This window comes from Ascaphus truei, chromosome 19 (assembly GCF_040206685.1).
Source record: "Ascaphus truei isolate aAscTru1 chromosome 19, aAscTru1.hap1, whole genome shotgun sequence".
NCBI classification, from domain to species: Eukaryota; Metazoa; Chordata; class Amphibia; order Anura; family Ascaphidae; genus Ascaphus; species Ascaphus truei.
The window spans coordinates 19,893,709-19,915,114 of record NC_134501.1 but is presented as its reverse complement, the minus strand read 5'-3'; the positions used below and the strand labels follow the sequence as shown (position 1 = coordinate 19,915,114).

At 49.0% G+C, this 21,406-nt stretch overlaps 2 protein-coding genes across 4 annotated transcripts in view; one reads left to right on the top strand and one right to left on the bottom strand.

The window, feature by feature from the left end:
• TK2 (thymidine kinase 2) overlaps positions 1–11,675 on the top strand; it is a 29,379-nt gene extending 17,704 nt beyond the window's left edge. For all 3 annotated transcript variants that reach the window (XM_075576766.1, XM_075576764.1, XM_075576763.1), the window contains 2 exons: positions 9,683–9,763; positions 10,564–11,675. In XM_075576766.1, coding sequence (XP_075432881.1) covers positions 9,683–9,763; positions 10,564–10,656 — 174 coding nt within the window. In that variant the 3' untranslated portion in view covers positions 10,657–11,675. The remainder of the gene's footprint in view (positions 1–9,682; positions 9,764–10,563) is intronic.
• Positions 11,676–14,333: 2,658 nt separating this feature from the next.
• Positions 14,334–19,518, bottom strand: LOC142469965 (uncharacterized). The gene is made up of 2 exons (XM_075576762.1): positions 19,127–19,518; positions 14,334–16,640 (listed from the first exon to the last, which is right to left on the bottom strand). Exons 1-2 carry the CDS (start codon positions 19,424–19,426, stop codon positions 15,237–15,239), a joined length of 1,704 nt encoding a protein of 567 aa, XP_075432877.1. The 5' UTR covers positions 19,427–19,518; the 3' UTR covers positions 14,334–15,236.
• Between the last annotated feature and the right edge of the window lie 1,888 nt (positions 19,519–21,406).

The window sequence follows — 21,406 nt, the reverse complement described above, 5'->3', positions numbered from 1 at the left end:
CCCGCCCTGCAGGAGGCCTCACCTCGAGCGGGGGGGCTCCCGCCCTGCAGGAGGCCTCACCTCGAGCCGGAGGGCAGCGGGGGGGCTCCCGCCCTGCAGGAGGCTTCACCTCGAGCCGATGGGCAGCGGGGGGGCTCCCGCCCTGCAGGAGGCCTCACCTCGAGCCGGAGGCAGCGGGGGGGGCTCCCGCCCTGCAGGAGGCCTCACCTCGAGCCGGAGGGCAGCGGGGGGGCTCCCGCCCTGCAGGAGGCCTCACCTCGAGCGGGGGGGCTCCCGCCCTGCAGGAGGCCTCACCTCGAGGAACATGCTGCCGACTGCAAGGTAAGCAGCTCTCCCCCCACACCCCCCCATTCCTTCATTGCCAGCCTCAACCCTCCATACACACACACACACACACTATATATATATATATATATATATATATATATATATATATACTAGCTGAGAGCCCCGGCGTTGCCCGGGATGTTTGTGGTGTGGGTGTGGCATTTGGGTGAGGAGTGGTCAACGCGGCCCATGTGCGGTGGTAGTGCTGCTGTGGCTGTACTGATGGTGATTGTATCGGTGTGCTGATTTTGGAGGGTTTGGTGCTGATGTGGGGGTGCGGATGTGGGGGTGCGGATGTGGGTGTGCCGATGGGGGAGGTGCAAAGGTGCCGATGTGTGGGTGCTGATGGTGTTGATGGGGGCTGGGAATGGCGGGGAGCCGAGAATGCCAGTGTGCTGGGGGGGCATGGGATAGCGGTGTGCTGATGTGGTTTTGCTGGGGATAGTGTGTGTGTGTATACGTGTGTGTGTATACACACGTGTGTGTGTATACACGTGTGTGTGTATACACGTGTGTGTGTATACACGTGTGTGTGTATACATGTTTGTGTGTGTGTATACATGTTTGTGTGTATACATTGTATGTGTGTGTGTGTGTATACATGTGTACGTGTGTGTGTGTGTGTACGTGTGTGTGTGTATACGTGTGTGTATACACATGTGTGTGTATACACATGTGTGTATAGACGTGTATACACATGTGTGTGTAGACATTGTGTGTATGTATATATTGTGTGTGTGTGTATACATGTGTACGTGTGTGTATACACATGTGTATACACATGTGTGTATACATGTTTGTGTGTGTCTATACATGTTTGTGTGTATACATAGTATGTGTGTGTGTGTGTGTACATGTGTGTGTGTGTGTACATTTGTGTGTGTGTACATTTGTGTGTGTATACATTTGTGTGTGTGTATACATGTTTGTGTGTGTGTATACATGTTTGTGTGTGTGTATACGTGTGTGTATACATGTGTGTGTATACACGTGTGTGTGTGTGTATACATGTGTGTGTGTATACAGTATGTGTACATGTGCGTGTGTGTATGTCTCCATGTGTGTGTATACACATGTGTATATACACATGTGTATACACGTGTGTATACACGTGTGTATACACGTGTGTATACATGTTTGTGTGTATACATAGTATGTGTGTGTGTGTGTGTATACATGTGTGTGTGTACATTTGTGTGTATACATGTTTGTGTGTGTATACACGTGTGTATGTGTGTGTGTGTGTGTGTGTGTGTATACATGTGTGTGTATACATGTGTGTGTGTATACATGTGTGTGTGTATACATGTGTGTGTGTATACATTATGTGTATGTATACATGTGTGTGTGTGTGTACGTGTGTGTGTGTGTGTACATGTGCGTGTGTGTATGTCTCCATGTGTGTGTGTATGTCTCCATGTGTGTGTGTACGTGTACATGTGTGTGAGTATACGTGTACATGTGTGTGTGTGTACGTGTCTACGTGTACATGTGTGTGTGTGTCTACGTGTACATGTGTGTGTGTCTACGTGCGTGTGTATACGTGTGTGTGTGTGTCTACGTGTGTGTGTGTATACGTGTGTGTGCGTATACGTGTGTATGTGTGTCTACGTGTGTGTGTGTGTCTACGTGTGTGTGCGTATACGTGTGTGTGTGTGTCTACGTCTGTGTGTGTGTCTACGTGTGTGTGTGTACACGTGTGTCTACGTGTGTGTGTGTGTGTGTGTGTGTATACGTGTGTATACGTGTGTATACGTGTGTGTGTGTGTATACGTGTGTGTCTGTGCGTATACGTGTGTGTGTGTGTATAGGTGTGTGTGTGTGTGTATAGGTGTGTGTCTGTGTGTGTATAGGTGTGTGTCTGTGTGTATAGGTGTGTCTGTGTGTCTACGTGTGTCTGTGTGTCTACGTGTGCCTGTGTGTATACGTGTGTGTGTGTATACGTGTGTCTGTATAGGTGTGTGTGTGTGTGTGTGTGTGTGTGTGTGTGTGTGCGTGTGTGTCTGTCTACGTGTGTGTGTGTCTGTCTACATGTGTGTGTGTGTCTACATGTGTGTGTCTGTGGACGTGTGTGTGTGCCTACATGTGTGTGTGTGTGTGTGTGTGCCTACATGTGTGTGTGTGCGCCTACATGTGTGTGTGTGTGGTCTCTGTGTGTGTGTGTCTCTGTGTATGTGTATGTGTATGTATATATATATATATATATATATATATATATATATATATATATATATATATATATATATATATATATATATATATATATATATAGTGTGTGTGTGTGTGTGTATGGAGGGTTGAGGCTGGCAATGAAGGAATGGGGGGGTGTGGGGGGAGAGCTGCTTACCTTGCAGTCGGCAGCATGTTCCTCGAGGTGAGGCCTCCTGCAGGGCGGGAGCCCCCCCGCTCGAGGTGAGGCCTCCTGCAGGGCGGGAGCCCCCCCGCTGCCCTCCGGCTCGAGGTGAGGCCTCCTGCAGGGCGGGAGCCCCCCCCGCTGCCTCCGGCTCGAGGTGAGGCCTCCTGCAGGGCGGGAGCCCCCCCGCTGCCCACCGGCTCGAGGTGAAGCCTCCTGCAGGGCGGGAGCCCCCCCGCTGCCCTCCGGCTCGAGGTGAGGCCTCCTGCAGGGCGGGAGCCCCCCCGCTCGAGGTGAGGCCTCCTGCAGGGCGGGAGCCCCCCCGCTGCCCTCCGGCTCGAGGTGAGGCGGCAGTGCCGAGGAGCGTTGCAGGCGGCGCCGGGTAGGCTGGTCTTTGCTGTGAGGGGGGTGGGAGAGGTGAGCCGGTGCCGAGGAGCGTGCGGCGAGGCCCGTGGGTATGCTGCCTCACCCATCCGGCCGCTCCCACGTGGATGTGAGGCGGGAGGCAGCGTGTTGTGGCCGCTCCCCCGCGTGTGTCCCGGGCGCTCGCTCCGCTCCCCCGCTGACTGTAGCGGCGCCGGGGTGTGAGCTTGGGGGGGGGGGGGGTGTGAGCTTGGGGGGGGTGTGTGAGCTTGGGGGGGGGTAAGCTTGGGGGGGGGTGAGGTGTGTGTGAGCTTGGGGGGGTGGGAGAGTGTGAGTGTGTGTGTGTGTGTGTGTGTGTGTGTGTGTGTGTGTGTGTGTGTGTGTGTGTGTGTGGTTTTTTTTTTTTTTTTGTGGACCTTTGGCCCGTCACTCCGCCTCAGGGGCGGGCCAAGGGGGTGGTGTGAGTGTGTGAGGCCAATGAGAGGTGTGCGGGGGCGGGCGGCCCAAGGGACCAATGAGATTGCCGCTAGGGACACCGGACATCCAGGCAGGCAAACATACAGTGCTTTCACTAATATAGTATAAGATATATATATATATACATACACATACACATACACAGAGACACACACACACAGAGACCACACACACACACATGTAGGCGCACACACACACATGTAGGCACACACACACACACACACACATGTAGGCACACACACACGTCCACAGACACACACATGTAGACACACACACACATGTAGACAGACACACACACACGTAGACAGACACACACGCACACACACACACACACACACACACACACACCTATACAGACACACGTATACACACACACACGTATACACACAGGCACACGTAGACACACAGACACACGTAGACACACAGACACACCTATACACACAGACACACACCTATACACACACAGACACACACCTATACACACACACACACACCTATACACACACACACACACGTATACACACAGACACACACGTATACACACACACACACGTACACACACGTATACACACGTATACACACACACACACACACACACACGTACAAACACACACGTAGACACACGTGTACACACACACACGTAGACACACACACAGACGTAGACACACACACACACGTATACGCACGCACACGTAGACACACACACACACGTAGACACACATACACACGTATACGCACACACACGTATACACACACACACGTAGACACACACGTAGACACACACACACACGTATACACACGCACGTAGACACACACACATGTACACGTAGACACACACACACATGTACACGTAGACACGTACACACACACACATGTACACGTATACTCACACACATGTACACGTACACACACACATGGAGACATACACACACACATGGAGACATACACACACGCACATGTACACACACACACACACGTACACACACACACACACATGTATACATACACATAATGTATACACACACACATGTATACACACACACATGTATACACACACACATGTATACACACACATGTATACACACACACACACACACACACACACATACACACGTGTATACACACACAAACATGTATACACACAAATGTACACACACACATGTATACACACACACACACACATACTATGTATACACACAAACATGTATACACACGTGTATACACACGTGTATACACATGTGTATATACACATGTGTATACACACACATGGAGACATACACACACGCACATGTACACATACTGTATACACACACACATGTATACACACACACACACACACGTGTATACACACACATGTATACACACACGTATACACACACACAAACATGTATACACACACACAAACATGTATACACACACACAAATGTATACACACACAAATGTACACACACACAAATGTACACACACACACACATGTACACACACACACACACACACACATACTATGTATACACACAAACATGTATAGACACACACAAACATGTATACACACATGTGTATACACATGTGTATACACACACGTACACATGTATACACACACACACAATATATACATACACACAATGTCTACACACACATGTGTATACACGTCTATACACACATGTGTATACACACACATGTGTATACACACACGTATACACACACACACGTACACACACACACACACGTACACATGTATACACACACACACACATACAATGTATACACACAAACATGTATACACACACACAAACATGTATACACACACACGTGTATACACACACACGTGTATACACACACACGTGTATACACACACACGTGTGTATACACACACACGTATACACACACACACTATCCCCAGCAAAACCACATCAGCACACCGCTATCCCATGCCCCCCCAGCACACTGGCATTCTCGGCTCCCCGCCATTCCCAGCCCCCATCAACACCATCAGCAACCACACATCGGCACCTTTGCACCTCCCCCATCGGCACACCCACATCCGCACCCCCACATCCGCACCCCCACATCAGCACCAAACCCTCCAAAATCAGCACACCGATACAATCACCATCAGTACAGCCACAGCAGCACTACCACCGCACATGGGCCGCGTTGACCACTCCTCACCCAAATGCCACACCCACACCACAAACATCCCGGGCAACGCCGGGGCTCTCAGCTAGTATACACTAGTTTCCACGATAGAGACGCTGCGATGGGATCTCCGTGCTTTGTAAGCAGCGTGACGCCACAGGTTGGTGCCAAAGGGTTTTGCAGGCAGGTTGTTGGTTGAAGCTTTATAGTTAAGAAGAGAAGGAACAACATGTGTATAAGAATCCCGCTCTGACTGAACAAATGCTGTGCACATGGAAGTAGAGGCAGGGAGGCCGCACTCTCACGACTCCCTATGACAGGGGTGGGCAACCTATTTTTCAATGTAGCCACAGGTGTGGCAAATTAGAAGTGAAAATAGCCACACCATGTAAACATTGAGGTATTATGTTGCGCATGCAAAAATTTTAAACAACACACACTGTTTGAACAAGTTTATAAATTCTCCCACCGCAACTCCCCTCATCCTCTCACCCCCCTCCTCCTCTCACCCCCTCTTCATCCTCCTCTCACGCCACCACCACTACCCTCCTCATCATCATCACCTCATCACCATCTCATTTAACCCCCATCATCATCATCTCCCCCCAGCACCCTTGATTTTCCCCCAGCACCCTAGATCTCCCCCAGTCCCTTTCAGCAGTCCCCCTCATCATCAAGCACACCCCCCCCATCCTATGCGTAGGGCGCATAGGAGGGTGTATAACGCGTGGGGCGTAGGGCAGAGGAACTGTGATGGCGGGAAAGGGTAACTCCGCAGCAGCAGTGGGGGCAGGTTTGGTGCAGCTGTGGGGGAGGGGGGTGGTCTGGGCAGCATGGGAGGGGATGATGAGGGCAGCGTGGGAGGGGATGATGAGGGCAGCTTAAGAGGGGATGATGAGGGCAGCATGAGAGGGGAGGGTCAGGGCAGTCTGGGGGGGAGATCTGGGCAGCCTGATAGGGGGTGGTCTGGGAGCATGAAGGCAGCATGAGTGGGGATATGGGGTGCAGGAGAGGGCATCGGGGGGGGGGGGTATCCTAAGCCGGGTGGTGGGGGCTTATGCAGGCTGTGGGAGTTTAAAGAGGCTGTGCTGGGGGCTTCTCTCCGGCTCATGGTGGAGCGGATCAGTACAGCCGAAGTCACTCTCAACCCCGACAGTGGCTGGAGCTTCTCCTGTCCCTGTGGCTGCCAGTGCAGTAAGAAGCAGGGGGGGGGGGAGGAGAGAGACCTTCCTCTCCGTGCTACTTGTCTTGTCCCTGTGGCTGGCGGTGCAGTAAGAAGCAGGGGGGGAGGAGAGAGAGCTTCCTCTCTGTGCTGCTGCTGCTTCTCCTGTTCCTGTGGCTGCCAGTGCAGTAAGAAGCAGGGGGGGCTCTATTCGCCACAGTTTCACTGCCAATTCGCCACAAGTGGCGAATGGCAACAAGTTTTCCCACCCTGGCCCTATGAGATGTAAGACTCCCTAGGAGAATACAGTCTGGTTACTCTCTGCCTGTTTCCTGCTGCTCCGCCGGTTGAAGCCGGCATGGTCACCGCCTGTTGTGTTGATAATGAGCCTCTACAAATAGGGCAGGGGTGGCCAGCTCCAGTCCTCAGGGGCTACCAATAGTGGTCAAGTTTGTCCACATATTATAAAGACTAAAACCTTTCAGAATCGAGAGAAGAATAAAGTCTTTAAAATTCCTTCGTTCATCTCGTGTAATACCAACTTTGTGGTGTATCTTTTGATGTGTGGGTGCCATAAACAAAACGTAGGTCTTACACCAAAACCATTACAAATACGTATGCTAGAACATCTCAGACTCATTTCTAAAAAAGATATGCTACACCCTGTGGCTAAACACTACACTTGATGTCCCAATGGCTCTTTGAGTACGTTCAGATGTATAGCCTTGGAGCACATTCCCCCCACCAACACGAGGTGGGGATAGAACAAAAATATTACACCAACGAGGGGCTCATTGGGTTTTTGTATTAAATACATAACATCCGAATGGCCTCAATATCAATTGTGACCTAAAGTGTTTTCTTTAAAGTTTTTTCTTCAGAGATACTACACGGTTGTACTTTTTTCTCACAGAACGTTTATGCATCTTGGGTGTTTTTTTATGTTTTTTTATTTTATTCTTTATTCAATCATTCGGCCATCTTTTCCTTCCCCTTTCTTGCCCTCCCCTCCACCCCATCCCCCCTCTCCCTCTCCCCCTTTCCCAACCCTCTTTCCAATTCTATTTCTCTCGTATTTCCCCCAACACACTATATCATAGTCATACATCATTTTAATATCCCTTTCTATCATGAACTATGGGATAGGAATAGGAATAGAGAAAGCATTGGTCAAATTGGTTGGCCAATATTGAATTCTCCAGACTATGGGGCTTATGCAGAGAGGATAGAGAAGGGAAATAGCCCCATCTTTTGGCGAAAATACGTACCAGAGAAGCTTGTCCTGCAGAGAACATGGAGAGATTCATAAAATTCGCCACAGCAGGTTTCTTTACTTTAAAAATTGCCAAACACGTGGAGAGATTGGTAAATTCGCCATGTTAAAATAGGGTGGTATGCAGGTAGCATAGATGCACTGCAACTCGCCATTCTGCCCTATATTATAGCGAGTTCAATCTAGCCAGAAAAACTTGGCAATTTTGAATCTCATCAGAAAAATGAGGTAACGCAGCTTTCAGCATACGACCATAACTTGCTCCAATTCTGTGGCTATTTTCTTGCCGTTTTCACATTAAATAACGTTCCTCTCTGCATAAGCCCCTATATTTTGATTGTGTTTAGAGGTTATTTGTTGCATTTCCATGCATTGTGTTTTTAATATTTTCACATTTCTATTTAGCAACCAATTTTTGATATTTCACAGCCCATCCTCACATTGAACATTGCTGCCCAGAGATATCGGGTGATAATTATCACCATAATGAATAAGGACACTATACATCACTGTAGTCTAATTCTTTCCTATTTAAAAATGCTTTAGCTACATAAAATACGGAAGAGTTTAAGTTGCTATGTGATAGTTGGACTGATATATATATACACACACACACACACTTTGTGTGAATGATGATGTTACCTCAGTGGACAGTATAATTAGGTAAGAAACCTTTACAAGGAGGTCCTAGATATGAGTAAGTTGAATAAAATGACAATTTCTTTTGTTGCGGTGGAATACTTTTTAACTTTGCAACATTACAATGTTGCCAAATTGAAGTTTAGATGCTGTCATTCAATAGTCAAGATCTTTTTCTTATATGTATCGTTTAACTAGTAATGCCTTTTTATGTCTGTTCACTGACCTCATTATTATTAAGATAGGTCACTGGGGAAATATCCTTAGGATCAGGATTGGTTGCTTTTTGATGTTAGCATCTTATTCCTAATTGTGTGCACCTGCGATTTGGCAGGCTTTTTTTCCCCATTTTAAATGTCTGTTCAGCCATTGCTCCCTTGTCCTTGACTAGGGCCCTGCGGCGTGAAACGCGTAAGAGGGAGTACATGAACTTGCCTGTCAAGTTGTGTGTACAGTAAAGCCTTTCTGACCAGGATTGGATCAGATGTTTTTTTGCCATACCTTGCTGCTGCTCTGGATGCCTGTCCTTCTTTTTTCCTGGAGCTACCAATAGGTCAGGTTTTCAAAATATCCCTGCTTCAGCACAGGTGGCTCAATCTGAGCCTCTGATTGAGCCACCTGTGCTGAAGCAGGAACTGAGCCATTTGTGCTGAATCAGAGATCCTGAAAACCTGACCTGTTGGTAGCCATTGAGGACTGGGGTTGGACAGTACATAATGGAGGCGGGATGCTAACGAGAGGTGGGGTAAATGCAGTGAGAAATAATTGCAGATGACCGGCAGTAACCCGTTAGTGATTGAGGTGAGCAGCTGGGTACTTCCTCTGCTGATACTTCCCATTAAACATAAATGTGCATTGTATGGCAATGAGCACCCAAAAAAGGTACACTTGTTTCTGCGTTTCTTGCACTCGGCCAATGTTCACAAATTGCTGCGGATGTTTTCTCCCGCAGGAATATTTGTCTGCGATCCACAGTCTCCACGAAGAGTGGCTCGTTAAGCAAAGCTCGTTTGCGGTGCCCGCGCCTGTCCTTGTAAGTATGACAGTTGTGTGTTTCAGTCCTTTATGGTCCAGGGCAGGTCATTCTGTGCCTCGGACACTAAAATTACACGGAGAACATCACTAAATACATGATATACTTAACACACGACTGAAAGTAATCGCATTGCCCTTGTGCAAAGAGATGCACAAACACTAAGACAACATACATCTCTTAGAGCTGTTTTTCCTAGGAACCTTTGGGTTCCCTGCAATGTTCAGGCAATTTCAAAATTATACCAAATAGAGAAGAATTTACAATGCATCTGGTCTCAGACGGGCTATTAGAGGGGGTTGGGGTTCCTTACAATGCATCTGATCGCAGTCGCGCTATTAGAGGGGGTTGGGGTTCCTTACAATGCATCTGGTCTCAGACGCGCTATTAGAGGGGGTTGGGGTTCCTTACAATGCATCTGGTCTCAGACGCGCTATTAGAGGGGGTTGGGGTTCCTTACAATGCATCTGATCGCAGTCGCGCTATTAGAGGGGGTTGGGGTTCCTTACAATGCATCTGGTCTCAGACGCGCTATTAGAGGGGGTTGGGGTTCCTTACAATGCATCTGGTCTCAGACGCGCTATTAGAGAGGGTCGGGGTTCCTTACAATGCATCTGATCTCAGACGCGCTATTAGAGAGGGTTGGGGTCCCTCAGAATCTCCCAATATAAATAGGTTTTCTTAACCAAAAAAAAGAATTGGGGTGTAAGCTCTCAGGGGGCAGGAGCTTGTTCTGCTATTAACATTTGAATGTGCACCTTTTTCTTACAAAAAATGTTTTATTCTTATTTGTGACCCAGGTAATAGATGCCAATTCAAACCGGGAGGAGATGAGCCGGCACTACGAGGAGCATCGGGGAAGGATCCTCTCCGACACAGCGCAGTGCGTGTAACGCACACTCGGGGGAGGGGGGGATACGGGAACAACACAGCTCATTCTATGGGACCACAAACCAAATTTTATTTATTTACTGATTTTGTTTAGTTATTTTTATGGTGTTTGCCTTTTATTTTGGATTATGCGTCTTAACCCCTGTGCTGCCAGAGGATCCAGCAACAAAATAAAAGCAAGCCCATTCCAGGTTTTTTTTAACCCTTCTGGTATAGGGACAAAGGATTGCTTTGTATGATGGGCAAGGTTTAGCGCAGGGGCGGCCAACTCCACTCCTCAATGGCCACCAAACAGGTCAGGTTTTCAGGATATCCCAGCTTCAGCACAGGTGGTTTAGGCCGCGCTTATAATCCCGGTGACGTGGCGTCATCCGTCACAGTTGTAATACCGATTTAAGCTGATAGTGTATGAGACGAGACGGCGACCGGGGCGCGTGGCTGCGAGCGGTTCGCCCTCATTGGCTGAACCACTCACGTGCCACTGACGGCGCGTGGCGGTCGCCGAAAAAATAAATTTCCATTGACTTCCAGCGATGTTTGTCGCTGGCCCGCGCCCACTATAGGAGCACGCGACGAATTATATACTTGTTTTTGCGCTACGTGCCGTCGCTGTAGTCGGGACTATAAGCGCGGCCTTAGTCATGAGTGCACCACCTGTGCTGAAGCAGGGATATCCCGAATACCTGACCTATTGGTGGTTCTTGAGGACTGGAATTGGCCACCCCCGGTTTAGAGTGATTGGGACAGGAGGCGCTGGCGGTAACGTTTGGCGCCTGCAGAACACATTGCTGGGGACGATTGGCGCGATAATGATTCTTAACCCCTTTTTGCCAGAGGCTAAACATAAAGCTCGCGGCGGTTGCTTTGCATTATTTATTTTTTGTAAACAAATCATTTGGTATAAAATAATAATTGTGTTGTGTCGACATTCCTGGAAGAGACGGTACCATTTTATACAAGTTTGGAAGCTGTTACATTAAAAAATGACCGTCGGGGTTAATAAAGAGAAACCACATATCACTGCCCCTGTGCCGTGTGAAATTATTTTGTTAGATTCCTGAGTCGGGGGGAATTGTCACTGTCCAGGGACCAAACTAGGTGACATTTGGGGATTTTGCTTGTATGCAAAGATTTGAATGGAATAATTGTGACTTTCGGTATGTACGAATCCAGTGAGGTTTCTGGCGTTTGCTGCTATCAGTGATACATCTCAAAAAGGAATTAGGAGGTTAGAATGTAACCACGCTCCGGCCCAAAGTTACTTAATTGTGCTAAAATGTTGCAATTCTTAAAGTCCCATTCACTAGAACCTCAAACCCCAATAAGTACTGTAATAGAACTTAGTGGGTTAGGTCTGGGGTGCTCATTTCCAGCCCCCCACAACAGGTCAGGTTTTCAGGATATCCCAGTCGAAGACTGAGCCAACTATGCTGAAGCTAAGATATCCTGAAAACCTGACCTGTTGGGGGGCAGGGGGGATTTGAGGACTGGAGTTGAGCCCCCCTGGGTTAGGGCTTACCGCGGTTTAGTACTTCTGGGCCTCTGCATGTCCACTCCCAGAATATTGATACCTGTAGTGTAAACGGGGATGTGTGCTAAAGCCTGCTATAGGGCTCGATTATACCAGATGCCGCCGAGCGTCAGAGCGATCCGCTGACATCACCCTCATGCTGCTGCCGAGCGGCATCTTGATTATACCAGGGAAACAGCAGAGACAGGGAGGCGTGGCCATGAGCGGTTCACCCTCATTGGCTGGAACCACTCACGTGACAAGCCGACGCCAGCCAAGAACAAATCTGAAGGTTGCGCCAGGAGACATCCGCCCTGCGGTTTCCACGCAGCTCGCACGCCGCAACAGGTATAAGCGCTGCTATTGTTTTTTTTTGTTAATGTTTTTCAGGTGCGCGGTGCCACTACACGCAGCGCGCGTTTTTCTGTATAATCACGGCCATAGAAATCAAAAGATGCTCATTATATTAACTCATTAAAAATGGCATTGAGTTGAATTTAAAAAAAATAACGAAGTTAACTAATACTACAAAACTGATGGAAAAAAAAAAAGCATGTAGGATATCACATGGATTGTTTCTTTATTAATGTTTATACTTTAAAGCAAGTTATATACTAAAATCTCCAGATTGAAAAACAGGGGGGAGGGGAAATCGGTGCAGAAAAAAATGACTGCATTTATCAGACAGGAAGTCTCCAGCTGCTCCCAATGTGGTTCCTTTCCATTGATGAATGTGGCGCTTTTTATGCCTTGTTTTCCAGCTGGCAGACCTGGGTACAGAGACCTCCATGGATGTTACCAGGAATGACACACTGAGATATGAAGCCTGTCTTCTGTAATTAGGTTTTGGGATCACCCCCCCCCCCCCCCGCCCGCGTGGTCTCATGTTTACGCTGGGGAGGTTAATCCCGTTTTAATGATTAAAGTGTCAGATTTAACGTGTGAAGGGTTGTTGTACAACACGGCGCCAAGGGATTTATCTGTGTTCTTTACCGTATGAATTAATTGCTGGCAAGCTCTTCTATATATCCACCCTGCCTGTCTATCTCTAGTACATCATTCCCCACTTGGCAGAGAGGGGCCCTGTGATGAGCAGGTCCCGGGTGTCTGTTCAAACAACTAGGATTTCTATCTGACTTTTGCCCGGCCTCCAGCAGACATATACTTCTTTATGTTTCAATAGAACCTGAAATCTGTTTATTTTTTTAAATACCAGGACATACTTGAAAACGTGATTATCGCTGTATATTTCCAGGTGCCACATTTTGCTGATAAATCTGCTCTGATTTCATAGACTCTTGTAGCTGGTGTTAATGTTCCCAGGAGATGTCTTGCCAATGTTTACCCCTGTAGGATCTTGCGAGAATTACACTGTGGGGACCAGGACATCTACAATATTAGACACTTATCCTGGTTTCATACATAGAAATGTAGAATTTTATAGCCGATAAGAACCCCTGGGCCCAGACTGCTCATTTTCCTATTTCCTATGAAACTCCAGACCCTATTAGATCATTGCCTGTCACATTTATGATTTAGCCACTAGGGTCTCCAGGTGGCATCTCCAAAAATACCGGACACAATGGTGAAAGGTCGGACACACAGACACACACCCTTCTTCGCTCCAGGCTGTTTCCTGCTCCCCTTGGTCCCATCCCAGGGCTCCCGACACTTCCTCCTGATTGGCTGCTGGTGGGTAATGCAGCCAATCAGGAGGAAGTTGCCCCTTAGCAACAGCCCTGCTCTCTCCTTGGCCAGGGAAATCCCATTGCCCTCCCTCCCAGGTCACTATGTTCAGAGAGGTAATACTGGACACATACATGTCCAGTATTACCTCATTTTTTTTACTGGACAGGGTACAAATAAAGGACAGTCCGGTTCAATACTGGACCCCTGGCAACCCTACATTATGTCTATCCCAAGCATGTTGTATTTCCCTTATTGAATTACCCTCTACCACCTCTGCTGGGAGGCTGTTTTATGAATCTACCACCCTTTCCATGAAGGAATACTTCCTCACATTTCCCCATAGCTGCCACCCTCCCGTGTCAGAGAACGGCCTCTAGTTCCACTTCTCTTGTCTCTGAAATATGCTTCCTTCTATTCTGACATCGCCGCTGAACATACAAAACTATTGCATGGTTTCGCCGCCTGTAAACAGGAAGGAGATCGAAAAATACCTGAGATTTATTCAATAGTAATTTGAAGAACCGTGAAGCACCACATAACCAGAAATCATCGCATCAACAAACTCAATCTGGGTTTTGCTCGGGTATTTGTACTCATTTGATACATATACATATAATAGATATTCTTCATAATTTCTGGTGGTGTGTGTGTATATATATATATATATATATATATATATATATATATATATATATATAAACATTTAAAAAAATTGTTGCATATGTTGTGGAAGGGAATAATAGCCACCCCAAAACCGAATTTGCTAAAATCCAATGTCATTCTGATCATAATGAAACACATACAAACGTGTATTGAACCCCAATAAACCTGGGTCAGGAAGAGCACAATGCTTCAGGTGTAATAGGCCTCGTTTATAGCTGCGACGTAAGTGCGCGCAAAACCTGCACTGCAGGCGATGCGACGACGTGGCCGTGACAGCTTCACCCTCATTGGCTGAATCGCGGCCACACTGTGCGGGCTTTGGCTAATTTAAACTCTATGGCAGACTGGAAGTGCAAAGAGATACTCAGAATCATTATACAATACAACAGGGGTGCTCAACTCCAGTCCTCAACCCTCCCCCCTCTCCTCCCCAACAGGTCAGGTTTTGAGGATATCCCTGTTCATTACAGGCGGCTCAATCAGTGGCTGTCTGACTGAGCCACCTTGTGCTGAAGCTGGGATATCCTAAAAACCTGACCTGTTGGGGGGGGGGGGGGGGCTTAAGGACGTGACTTGCCCACCTTGCAATACACCACGATCCCTTTTAACAAATGACCCCTTCAGATCAGGGCCGCTGCATTATAGCAACAATCAGATTTCAAATGTACATTGTTGTGACTTCCAGGAACACGCTTCCTTCCATGTAACCCCTCCTTCCACTCAGAGATTCTCTCTCTTGCTGATGATCACAAAGTCCTCCCTCGTGTCTACATTCATGTTAAATGAGGACTCGTCAATCAGGACGATTTCTGCCGACGAGGAATGGGCTTGAAAGTGATCCTCCACCGGCTGCAGGTCTCGGATCCTCACACATTGTCTCTCTGCCTCTTCCGGGGGGATATACAGGGAGCTGGGAGGCTCTCGGACGTGCTGCCTCGCAGTCTCCGTATCGGCACTGCATTCAACACCTTTACTGATTGGACACATGACGTGGGGTGTAGAAAAGGTCACCCCAATGGCAGCGGAGTTTGTGACCGGGTCATACAGAAATCCTTTGCTCTTGCTGGTTCTACTGGATTCGCGGTTGCTCAAATTGCTGCTACTTGCAGGCTTTGCGTTCTCCGGGGGTAGCGTCTCCTCTACTGGGTAGGCTAATTCCTCATCGGTCATTTTCTCCGTTTTCAGCTTGGTGACTGACCGCTCGGACTGCCCGTGCTTTTTGGATATGTTGAACTCAACAGGAGACTCGCTGAGCAGGAGATTAACATTTGGGTTCTCGATATCGCCCGATTTACTTTGGCAACAGGCGGACTTGCCCACGTCGCTGCCTTTACCGCTGCTAACTCTCACGGTTTCATGGACGAGCGCTCCTCCTTTGCACCAAGCCGCTTCACTGGCAGGTTTCCGGTTTGCTTCCGCGTCAAGCGCACAGGATTCTGGGAGCTGTGAGGTAGGGACAGGCCAGGTCACCTCTGCAGATAGCGACTCTTCCAGCGGACTTATCGCCGCTGCCTTCTCTCTGCGCTTCACATTTCTTTCTCTCATTCTACTGAGATCTCTGGGCAGAATCGGCTGCTGGGCTAAGTTCAGGTCGCTGTATTTATTTAGGAACGCCTCACTATCAGCATGTTTGCTGTTATAAAAAGCGTAGGTGAGAGATTCACTGGCAATGTCTTGGCTGGTTACAAGTTTGTCCTTTCGATGTGTAACCTCCAAATCCTCTCCCCCTGTCTCGAGTTTTGTGCCAGTGAAGTGTAGTTTATTGGTGCCTTCGGTAGATCGCAACTCGACAAAATTGGCAGCTTTTGCGTTATTTTTGCTGGCGAAATCCTGTGCTGTTTTTTCACTGTCGGTCTCACTGTCCCTTTCAGAGCACGATCCTTTAAAGAAGATATTCACACAGTCCGATTTGTCTTCTCTTATCAGCCGAATGATCTCTTCACACTGTATTCTCGCCAGAAATAATTCAAAGGCGGTTTGCTTGGCTTCCTCTGGGTTTATTTCCCCTGGAAGGAGATACTCTGTTTCTGTGACCTCGGTGTACCCCGCTCTGTGAAGGATTTGTTTCGCTGCATGTTCCGGGATCACGGGCTGGACAAAGTATACAAAATTCCCAGTAAATTTCTGGAAAAAAAAAAGAAAAGACAAATCAAAATGGTACCGTTTGTGTTTGGTTAATTGAAGAAATAATCCCTTGTAAAATGTTATTTCTATGTGAAAGTCCATAATGTGCTTTAAATAATCAAAGGAGGGAGAGCGAGCAGGGTGTATGATACCTTTTTATTGGTCCAACAAGGTGTTGATATGTTACAAGCTGTCTAACCTCTCAGGGGGTTACCGGTTGAAGGTCCCTTAGAGCAGGGGTGCGCAAACTGGGGGGGGGGGGGGAGGCGCGGCAATTGCAGAGGCCCTGCGCTCTTCCCAGAGGCATTTAAATGCCGGAGGAACGCGCAAGGCTTCTGCAGCGCGCATGGCTTCTGCAACCTCAACTTACCAGGATTCAGTCGGCTTCTGGTCACGTCAAATTATGCGGAGGGGTCACGTGACGTGATCCTCGACGTCATTTGACACCGGGTCACTGGAGAGGGGGGGGGGGGGCGAGCGCTGTTACCCTCACACAGGGGGGGGGCACAGCAAAAAAACCTTGCACGCCCCTGCGTTATAGGTTCGACAGCTTGTAACATCAACTACGTGTTGGTCCAATAAAAGGCATCATACCCGCTTCTCCCTCTCCCTCCTGTGTTACTACATGAAAGAAAGGACCAACACGGCTCTCCCCCCTTCTTTGCTTTAAATAATCAGCATCCGCTCATTTCCTTCCCTTTTTAAAATTCAACATGTCGTTTCTGTATTTTACTTACACATCCCAAAGCCCAAACTCTGCAGCAGGAAGTTAATGGCAGAGAGAAGTCATTCGTCCTTATTAGGATAACCTGTCACACAGGTTATTTAAAACAATTTTTTTTTGCTTAGAACCACCTGGCCCACCTTGTGTCTTCAAATGTTACCATGGACTGTAAAACTTCACGCCCCATTTGATCTGTGACTTTCGCATTTAGGATTTAGTCTTATGTCTATCACAAGCATTTTTTAATTCCCTTATTACAGGGGTGCGAGACAGAGTGCGGGGGGGGGGGGGGCGGCGGGGTTTACAGAGGCCCTGCGCGCTTCCAAAGGCACTTAAATTAAGTGCTGTGGGAGCTGCAGAGCCTCTGTAAACCTAACTTACCTTGGCTCTGGCGGCTTCTCACACGCACCATGGCAACGCGGCGTCACGTTGCTATGGCCACGTGACGTCATGACGCCGGAGCAGGGGTGAGGCGTGGAGGTGAGGGGACCGCCGGCAGAGGGGCGCAGGGAAAAAAACGTTTGTGCCCCCTTGCCTTATTGTATTAGCCCCTACCACCTCTGTTGGGATGCTGTTCCTCAAACCTACTACCCGTTCTGTGAAGAAGTACTTCCTCACATTTCCCCTTAGCTGCCACCCTCTGGCGTCAGAGAACGACCTCTTGTTCGTGCGCTTCTCTTTCTATGGAACATGCTTCCCCCCTGCTGCACATATTAAGGTCCTTTAGTCTTGCCCGGTAACCAGCTCTGTGACGTCGTGGCCACGAATCGCCCGGTTGAGCAGGGCACAGTGCACGAGCGCCAGCACACCCGCTCCCTGCCTGGCCGAGACCCATGTTCTTTCAAAATTAAAGCTGTCTCACATTTTAATCTGGTGTGTAACTGTTACATACACCTATAATATATATTATCTCTAACTGTGCATGCTATGTCTTGTATATAATGTATAACCCTGTTAATTTATGTAACTGTATTTGTAACCATGTATTGTTTGTCATAGTAACTCTGTGCCCAGGACATACTTGAAAACGAGAGGTAGCTCTCAATGTATTGCTTCCTGGTAACACATTTTATAAACAGTAATAAACTGCAGGGACACCCCTCCCCTTCCCAAATCCCACTGCAGGAACCCCCCTCCCCTTCCCAAATCCCACTGCAGGAACCCCCCTCCCCTTCCCAAATCCCACTGCAGGAACCCCCCTTCCCAAATCCCACTGCAGGAACCCCCCTCCCCTTCCCAAATCCCACTGCAGGAACCCCCCTCCCCTTCCCAAATCCCCCTGCAGGAACCCCCTCCCCTTCCCAAATCCCACTGTAGGAACCCCCCTCCCCTTCCCAAATCCCACTGTAGGAACCCCCCTCCCCTTCCCAAATCCCACTGCAGGAACCCCCTCCCCTTCCCAAATCCCACTGCAGGAACCCCCCTCCCCTTACCAAATCCCACTGCAGGAACCCCCTCCCCTTCCCAAATCCCACTGCAGGAACCCCCTCCCCTTCCCAAATCCCACTGCAGGAACCCCCTCCCCTTCCTAAATCCCACTACAGGAACCCCCTTCTCCCAAACTTCTCCCGAGGATCCCGCCCCCTCTGCCGGCCACACCAGGATTTCGAGGCAACCACCCAACATCCTATTCACACGCAAATTCCCCTGAGAGTGCTACCCCTAAATCCCGGTGTGGCCCCTACTGGGACAGGAAGTGAACCACATCCCCCCCTCTCTCCTCCCCCCCAGACTCGGTGCTGCCGTACGTGCCGCTTCCCACCTTGAGGGTCCGGATCTCCTTGCGCCACGGATACAGAAACACATTGACGCAGACGCGCTCCAGAATCTCAAACCCCTTCGCCAGGCGCCTCAGCCCCTCCGCCCCGTGCTCCGCGCCCCCACTCCTCCGGTAGTTCTCCTCGATCAGCTGGCAGTGCAGACCCCCGAGGCACGCGGAGCTGACGCGCGCCGCCCGCGGGTTATTACCGGGCACGTGGCTGCACGGCAGCACGCTCCCCGCGTCACAGAGATATTCCCGGTACAGAGCCCGCCTCTCCTCCGCCGCCGCCGCTCCCCTCATGTTCGGAGAGCCCGGGACCGGAGAGCAGGAAGTTACCGCCCTGAACCGGGGGAAGCAGCGGTTACATTGGGTGATGCGGAGCTCTCATTGGCCGCCGTTCCTGTCGCTCAGACACTCTGCGCGAGGTCCCAGGCCCGGAAGTCACACACACAAAGTGAAAGTGAAAGTAACTACTGCTGCCCATGGGTGCATCTGTATTGCCTCAATTGTAAGACGCACCATTGATTGTAAGATGCACCATCGATTGTAAGACGCACCATCTATTGTAAGACGCCACTGATTGTAAGATCCCATCGATTGTAAGACGCGCCATTGATTTGGCCCTTACACTCGAGGAAAATTACTTTTTCGCTTACCATGTTTTCCCATGTCAGCGGAGGATGAAGCGGGCGGCGGCAGGAGACGTCCCACGTCTGCAGATGGTTGAAGATGGACAACGGGCGGGTTTGCGGCAGTGGCAGGAACGGTCCCAAGTCTGCAGGCGAATGAAGATAAGAAGACAGCGGGCAGGCGAGCGGCGGCGGGAGATCATAATAGCAGGAGAGAGGAGCAGAGCGGCATAGGGGAACGGCTTGGGAGGTGCACACTGTAACCGGAAGTCAGACACCGACCAACTTCCGGTGTTACAGTGTGCACCTCCCAAGCTGTTCCCCTATGCTGCTCTGCTCCTCTCTCCTGCTATTATGATCTCCCGCTCGCTGTCTTCTTATCTTCATTCGCCTGCAGACTTGGGACCTGTCCTGCCGCCGCACTCCCGACCGCTGTCCATCTTCAACCATCTGCAGACGTGGGACCTCTCCTGCCGCCGCCGTTGGAACTAATGCGGGCGAACCTCAATATTTCCACCTACTTCCTGCCCATGTTCCAGTCACGTATCAACGGAGGCCATATAACGCTCGGGACAGCCGCGTGAACCTGTTTCGAGGTCTGTCGTGCTCGCGGTCGCTTTTATTATGGCCAAGGCCTTAGAAAGGTTTTTCGGATCTGGCCCCTTTGAAGCACTGGGTGAAGGATCCTGCAGCAGATTTTGCGGAACTGTTTCAGATGACACTGGTTAAATCTGTGATTGGGTTCAGTACCCCACTCTGCCCTAATTTTCATGTCCACTCCATAGAGCGGGCTGCCCTTCCCACTGGAGAATAACCAGTGGGTACGGGAGATTTAATACCAGGACAGTCCTAGACTGTCCCTGACAATCATTTGTGTATTAATATGGCACGTAAAAACCCCACGTGTATATGGTATATACTCCGTAAACGACATTGCTTTATCTTTTATAAGGTAAGGAGCGATGCGTTGTGGAGGCCAGCGGCAGGATGTTCAATACATCTCTAGTGATTCTGCGCCATTGGTTTCGATTTAGGGCGGCTTTTTGGTCTTCAGCTACTGTGAAGTGGAGCGGTTTGAGATCTTGCGCCACCTGGTTCGACCACGTTTTCTTTGGAGCATTTCGGTCCACTTTCCAGCCTATGGTCGTGTGGTGTTGATGCGCTGGTATGGTAGTCTGGTGATGTCCAAACCACCTAAGTCTTTGTTGCTTAATGTACTGGTCGATTGTGGATTGGCTTTGACAGGCTAACTGTACATCTTAATTTTTCCATCGGTCTCGTAGCGTAATATGGAGTATGTTACGTTGCCACATTAGTTGGAATCGTGCTCTATAAGTTATGTGTAGTCACTCACTTCTGTTTTTATTTTCGTGACAATTTTCATTTTTTTCCCCTATGAGATTTTTGTGGATGGCACTGCCACGAAAGAAGTTTCACTTAAAAAGCTAAACTACGTAAACCTGGGATTGGACCTTCCTCCATATTTAAACCTAGTTTAACCCTTTAACTACCATTTTGGGCCATCTACACACTATCAAGCAATAGTATATCATGCAAAGCGTTGTACAACCGTTGGGCAGGGAAAGGGTTAAAGCCTGCATCACATGGTCTTGTCAGAGAGATGGGGATCCAGACGCGTATTTTAACCCCT